At 44.5% G+C, this 7,469-nt stretch overlaps 1 protein-coding gene across 1 annotated transcript; it reads left to right on the forward strand.

Annotated features, from left to right (window-relative positions):
* Positions 1-6,094: 6,094 nt before the first annotated feature.
* On the forward strand, positions 6,095-7,253 carry LOC8030534 (tigger transposable element-derived protein 6-like). Its single transcript, XM_002401739.5, has one exon. It carries the CDS (start codon positions 6,144-6,146, stop codon positions 7,251-7,253), a length of 1,110 nt encoding a protein of 369 aa, XP_002401783.5. The 5' UTR covers positions 6,095-6,143.
* The last annotated feature ends 216 nt before the right edge of the window (positions 7,254-7,469 follow it).

Below are 7,469 nucleotides of genomic sequence, written 5' to 3' on the forward strand. Positions count from 1 at the left end.
GCAGGCTCGCTAGGCACAGGCGGAGGTTTCTCAGCAAGCTTCGGCGAAAGCCCCACGGGCCTGAACTCGTCTGTCCAGGCTCTTTCTCGGCTGCCGGGACCACCGCTGTCGAGCCGGGTTCCGTGTCGTGCCCGCCCTTCTCTCACGTGTCACGAGTGTGTGTCTGTTATCTTCCCTTCATCGTCTACGTATTTTCAGTATATCCATCTGTTGCCTTGAACTTCTTTGTCTTCTAGTTCCCATCTTCACCATGTCCACTGAGTCTTCTTCGTCTTTTGCTCAGTCCAACTCTCAGTTTAGTTTTCACGTGAGTAGTTTTTTATTAAATTGTTTCCCCCACATCATCACAGCCTCTTAAGACTTGAGTGCATATTCCTTTTTTGCAGGTACTGGACAAGGACTTTAATAATTATTTGGATTTGTCTGATGAGGATTTTATTCCACACATGTTACCTATACGTGTCCTCCAGCCAGAAGCTGCAGCAAATCCCGTGATGGTTGCTGTATGAAATATTTTTAGTACTTACCATAGTTGCCAAAACTCGAAATTTGAAAAACGATGTTGTAAAACTTTTATAAACATTTCTATATCCTGAAAACACATTTAGTGTAGGAAAGACTTTTTTTTTATCTGGAGCCAGCCCACATGAAAAGCTCTGCAGCATGCCCTAAGGCAATTAATTGATATTCTGTCCAACTGCAAGTATCAAGAAAGTGAAAGAGGGTGTGTTGGAGGATGTGTTTCCTGCATAGCTGAACCATATATTTCTCTCTGTATTTCATTTTGACAGCACCACACACGAATTCTTAAAAAAGTGCTTTCTTTTATTTCTGTTTTTTTTACATTATCTGAAGCGCTGATTGTCGCTGCTATTCTGTACCATAGTAATTTGGATTCTTTTTCTTAACTTATTTCCAGTTCAATGAAAGACAAGCTACTAATCAGTATCAGAAAAAAGTGTGGTGTCATCACCTTTTTGTTGATAAGCTTGGACTTCATAGTATTTACCCTAATAATCTGAGTGCTTGCATACCCTTTGTAGCCAGCTAAGTTATTTTGTTTTCGTTGTTCTAATATAGGAGGTGAAGCCAGTAAGTGAGGGTTAGTGCCAAGCATCGTCTTCTCGAGGTGATGATATTGGCACCATCTCCGGCCTTGAAATGTAAGAACACGGGACTCTCAAGTTTTACTATGCATAATGTGCTGGTAAATGTATACAGCCTGTATTCCTTCGCATATTTTAGTAACAAGGCTGATAATCAGCTATGTTACCTTTCTCTCGTTACGAAATGTGCAGGTCCGCCTTGATTGATGTTGATGGGTAGTCATTTACTTTGCCAAGCTTTGGAGCGCTGCATGAAGTGCTCATGAGAAAGGAACCCATGGGTTCAACTGTAGCGAACAAGGTCGTCAATGTCTTGTATCAAGCAATGATGAAACTGAGCATGCGTCAGAGCCTAGCTTACATCTCTCTTGACAGTGCATTCAAAGTGTTTCATACTGCGATAGCTATAGGTCTGATTTGGACTGCAATCCCACCTTAAATAAAAGTAGAAAGCATCAGCTAAAAGGAAAGGAATTAAGAAAAAGGAATAAATGCAAGTAGTCCTTTCTCTTAAAAAAGTGAGAAGGCAAGTGCCTTACCATGGCCATGCTTTGACAGGCCTGCGGTCTCGGGTGATACGGCCTTAGGTAAGCAGCACCGTATAGTTGAATGCATGACAAACGTTATTGCTTGCATGACTGTGTTGTGATAAGCTGAGTACCAACAAGGCGAAAATAGAGCTTCTGCAATGGCTCAAAGCGGCGTGCCAATATTTTACCGAGTGTCTTGACTTCTCCAGGGCCTGAAAAACGCCCTGAAGAAGCCAAGACTCTTGGTGACATGTCGCCGCTATGAGGCATACCGGAAGCTCTATTTTCCTGTTTTAAATGCCAGCATTGACCCTGCTCCTGTTTTGTTAGCACCAAGGTTGCATGTGCAACTAAAGCAGCAGTTCCTTCACATATGCATCCGACCCAGAAAAGCTGAACGGATAGTGCACACTTGTTATTTTCTGCAAGATGTAAAACATGGCATAAAGTACAAGGCTGAATCATTCGTTTTTGTGGCCCTGTCTGCTACCTGTCTGAACAGCCAGAATGTGAAGTTAAAGTAACACGTGTTTTTTGATACTCACTGTTTTGATCTTTTTGGAAACAATATATTAATTTACCAAAATAGGCAAAACTAGCTGCCATTCTGCAGCAAGTCACATTTCATTGCCACAAAATGGTGGTTGCCAGATCCAATAAATCCATATGGCATTTACTCCAGGCGTTCTGAAACATGTTTTCTTTGTGCAGTTCTGATAAAGTAGGCAGTTTTGTTTTCTTTAATCTTTGTAAACTATAATCAACCCTGGTTCCTTTTTTTTCTTCGTTTCTTGACTTGGTTATTTTTCGAAGAAGTTCTACTTCAAGGAGGTCAACTTAATGCTGCAGTACCCAGACCTCAGTGACGTGACTGAGAGTGGCTATGTGCTGCATAAAGAGGCTGCGCAACAATTTGAAGGTCAAACGATAGTGGAGAATGATAATTTTGGAGAGATAACCTTGGTATAACGAGAAGAAAACAAGTAGTATTTTCTTGGAAGGTCGTAATTCTGCTGAGAAATGACGAAAATATATTCCCCGCTTTGCAGCCACAAGCGTGTCTTTCTGTCTGCCACGGAAACTACAGCACGATGTCACCATGGCAAGGTTGTATTCATTTCCCTGTATACGTCCCTCCCTGTATACGTCTACCATAGAAGCTTTGCGCTCCCCAAGAGGATTCTCATTGAAACGTCACTACGCACGTGACCCTAGATTTTAGAGCGGTTTAGAGATGCCACGATCTTAAACATTTTTTTTTAATACAAAACAATTACGTACACGAAAACTGTTTTCTGTTTTCTTTTCTAGGTGGGACAAATATTCAACCCACAATTATTTGGCTGAAGCCCGAAAGTTGCTTCACAGTGCCTTTAACAATGTGGTATTGCATTGGAAATACAGATATTTCAATGGTAGCATAACAATTTTTATTTCTTAACAGGAATCGTGGACCATTTCATTGCGCAACAAATTTAGAAATGAGCGTCGCAAGGTGACTGATAATGCTGTTGTTGACGACTACAGGCAGAAATATGGCAGACAGTCACGGAAAAGGACGGCAGTCGAAGATTGCACAGGTGCAGACGTGCTGGAGCAAGAGAGACCACAGGAGCGTTTGGTAAGTTCTCCTCATTGGCTATTCTGTATGCTTTTAGCTTAAGCATAGTATTTTGAATTGCATGTGGCAAACTGCAGTACCTGTTTTTCCCAGTGCACCAAAGTCATAAAATTTGCCATGCTTTACATCTATGGCACTGCACACATCTGGAGTATGAACCATACAGAAGTGAATATGTTCAACCAGGCACTAAGGCCATCAAACTAGTGTTTTTTTAACAAACCTTGTTGCGAGTGCAAGTGCCCTTGCAGCTTCACTGCATGACACGGCACATTATGCCCCAAGCGTGAGGTGCATGCACAACGATAATGCTCCGTTATAATCTTTGATGCTGCATCATTGAATAAAGGTCGATTGGGTATTTGTTGTCACCGCAAACGGTTGTTTCCTTCCCCACGAACGTGCGGCTAGATCCCGGCGAGTCGCTATAACCTGTGAAGTACTGGGACACAATAGACCTTACGCAAAATTGCTTGGTAGTCTGACAACACTGAGAGTTTCGCCATTTGAATGTTAGCAAGTGTGATCGGTATCGAAGCACGGTGGAGGCATCGGTGCCAACTGTACGGGCAGTGTGCGATGGCGCGGCAACTGTGTTTTCCATCTTCTGACCATGGAACGGCTCGCTACGCCTTTTACTCATATGGCTTGCTTGTCATATACTGGTCGCCATATTGTTTTTAGGATGTTAGCAAGTCACACGATTTTCTTTGCCTCCGGTGGCTAACATCCTTACACGAATAAAGGCATTAGCCAGAGGGCGAGCCACTTACATGAATAAGGGTGTAAAATTAATAAGTGTGTAGAGACTTCGGAAATTAAAAACAGCGCGGAAAGACGAGGACCAGACAAAGAAGTGACACGGACGTAGCGCTGACTTACAACTGAGTTTAATGAACGGAAACTCGCAATATATATTTGCGGTGTCACGAACACCGCAAATATATATTGCGGTGTTCGCAACTGAGTTTAATGAACGATTCTAGAGGCTGTTGAGATAGCGAGGTTGGGTGCAGCATGTGTAAGCAGTCCTTCCGTGGCCCTATCAGGTAAAGAGTTGAATTTTCTGGTTCCGTGACTTGCTCGATTTTTAGCACATACTTTGTACGGCTGTGTCATGGCGCATTTCATTTTTATTTTCAATGTTTTTTCAATGTTTTTTCAATGTTTTTATCATTATTTTATTTTTATTGGTGATACATCACATGGGCTGAATTTTTTCTTTTTTTCTTTTTTTGTTCGTGACACCGCAAATATATATTGCGAGTTTCCGTTCATTAAACTCAGTTGTAAGTCAGCGCTACGTCCGTGTCACTTCTTTGTCTGGTCCTCGTCTTTCCGCGCTGTTTTTAATTTCCGAAGTATGTACCAACTCGCCCAAGCCTCAACTTTAGCAAGTGTGTAGAGTTACAGTGCGCGGCTCAATATACAGAAAATGTGTTTTCCAGTATGCATTCCACCTACTTCTCGTGAGTAGCTGGTCCAGTTGTAGCTCGCACAGTAGCTCATTCACTTTGCCAGCTTCTTTGTCGATAGAATCGTTCATCTTCGAAAATACCCTTTGTGTAAAAAAGTACATCGTTGGCTATTTCGTTGACTCTGAAAAAACGCCTCTGCTCTTTCCACTTAAGGATTAAAAGCACCAATTGCTTAACATAGTCGCTTAATTCGGGGTTGGGTTCATCTCCTTCTTCAGCCATCCTTTCTTGTAGCTCAGGGGACAAGGAGTGAATGCCGAAATAATAAGGCATCACATTTTAATTCGACGTTCTAAAACAACTCTCAAACTACGGCGGTGTCCCGTGGTGTTGAACGTGAGCAGGTTTTGGGAACATAAGTCCACGTTCGTGATTGATAAGATCCATCTAATGTTCTTTTGGAAGCGAAATAAAGCGCTTGGTTTTGTGTTACGTCCTATTTATTTACAAGAGCAGTTCTTACAAAGGTATAGAGTTTGAAAGACAAATCAATGAAGTTTCAAAAGCGAGAAATCAAGGAACCCCATTCCGACATGTACGCCACCCAGCGGCAGGAATGTGTTCAAACTGAAATCCTCAAACCGAAACCAAACTAGCATATGCTCTCCTTTTAGGCTGCAGGTTAATGAAATGGTCATGCGACAAAAGATCTGTATACTACAAAACCTAAAAACAAATCCAAGTTCCCGAAATTAAATTATATTGAAGTTTGCGTACGACACTGTCTCCTTCGTCGGTTGGTGCTGGACGGCTTACTTCATTTTGGGGACAAATTTCGAGTCTGACTCGTCCGACTAGCTAAATCTATCACTTACAGTCCAACACAGTGCCGCCATATAATGACACATCTAGCCTATTGTCTCTACAAGCCATTACATATACAGTCAAAACCCGATTTAACGAAACCCGATTTAACGAAGTTCCCGATTTACCGAAGATATCTCGATTCCCCAACAGACGCCCATAGGGTTCAATGCTTTTACTAACTCGAAATAACGAAGTCAATTTCGTGATCCGTCCCGATTTAACGAACTTTTTTTCGGGAAATGAGGGTAAAAAGGTCTTATTTTAAGTCCGTGTTCTAGAGAACTCCCAAAACTTTATCGATTACGAGCCAACGGCAACGTCGCGGAGCACGCGAGTCCCGCTCTTTCCAAACTGCGCGCGCAATACGAAAGTTAAAAGTCTGGGTTGAATTCGCCAGATGGCACCAGCAGTAAAAAAGAAAAGCATCGTGTCGCATGCCATAAATGGCGCTGTTGCAATTCGGTGATCTCGTATGCTTCAACTTGTTTTGTGCAATCAGGTATCAGGTCGCTATCGTTCTTCTGCGGATATTTCCCGGTTTTCCAAAGAACGGTACAGCATCGTCGGGAAGGTGCTCAGCGGTGAAGCGAGCTGTGTGAACATGGCTGTAGTCGGCGACTGGCTGTCAGAAAATGTGCTCGACATTCTTGGAAAATACACTCCCAGCGACGTCTACAATGCCGACGAGAGCGGCCTCTTTTACCAGATGCTACCTAAAAAGGCTCTCGCGCTGAAGGGCCAGACGTGCCATGGCGGTAAGCACAGCAAACAGAGGCTCACTCTCTTGCTGTGCGTTAACATGGACGGCAGCGACAAACGAGACCCCCATGTTATCGGCAAGAGCGCAAGGCCGCGATGCTTTAAGGGCACGAAAAGGCTTCCTGTGAAGTACATTGCAAACTCAAAAGCTTGGATGTCGCGTGCCATTTTCATCACACGGCTCGAAGAATTTGACAGCGACATGCGCCGCCAGAAAAGGAACGTCTGCCTGTTGCTGGATAACTGCACCGCCCACTACATGCCAGCGGTTGAGCTCACCAACGTGGAGCTCCGGTACTTCCCCCCAAATGCTACGTCCGTGGTCCAGCCTCTAGACCAAGGGATTATTAATAGCGTTAAGTGCGCATACAAGCGTCGAGTCGTTGAAAGGGTTCTTCTGAACCTGGACCTGAAGCGCGATACGAAGATCGACGTCTTCATGGCGGTTGAGATGGTGGCGGCGGCTTGGAGGGCAACGAGGCAGTCGGTAATTGTCAACTGCTTCAGAAATTCTGGCTTCGGTACGCCGGGCCGCGAAACTGCCGAAGCTGCACCGGACTGCGCGGGCGCCGTGCACCAGCACGAAGATGCCTGGGAGCGCCTTCGCTTAGCGGATGAAGTGCCGACAGGGATGAGTTTCTCCGACTACGTAAACGCTGACGCAAACGCCGTCACGACTGAAGTTCTGGATGACGGGGACATCTTGAGGCTTGTTGGAAGCGTGGAGGGAGTGGCGGCTGACGATGTTGACGACGACAGTGAGGTTACCGAAGCTCCCGTGCCGACACCAGGCCAAGTGATGGATGCAATTGACCTGCTGCGGCAGTTTGCTGGAGCACACGAGGGAACCGAAGATGCGCTGGATGCACTTCAGGCCTACGAGAAGTCAGTCCGGCCGCTGCTCACAAAGCGCACGCAAGCAAAGATAACCGACTTCTTTGCTGGAAAATAAACGTGTAGTCCCCTGTGGCCCTCTTCGTTGAGGTAACAATTCTCGTTCTCTTTCTTTACGTGCTAGCGATCTCTGTCGTTTCGGTAGGCCGCAATTTTACATTTTCAGCGCATTTACGCTGCGCAAATATGATGCCACCGTAGTTTTCTGGATGCCGCTACGCTACATAATCGATTGTGCCGAATTAAATGTTCAAAAAATGCCTCACCCGATTTA

Source organism: Ixodes scapularis, unplaced genomic scaffold (assembly GCF_016920785.2).
Source record: "Ixodes scapularis isolate PalLabHiFi unplaced genomic scaffold, ASM1692078v2 PGA_scaffold1__304_contigs__length_218370807, whole genome shotgun sequence".
In the NCBI taxonomy this organism is placed as follows: Eukaryota; Metazoa; Arthropoda; class Arachnida; order Ixodida; family Ixodidae; genus Ixodes; species Ixodes scapularis.

Coding starts and splice junctions, on each gene's coding strand:
- LOC8030534 (XM_002401739.5), top strand. CDS start 6,144: ATGGCTGTAGTCGGCGACTGGCTGTCAGAAAATGTGCTCGACATTCTT.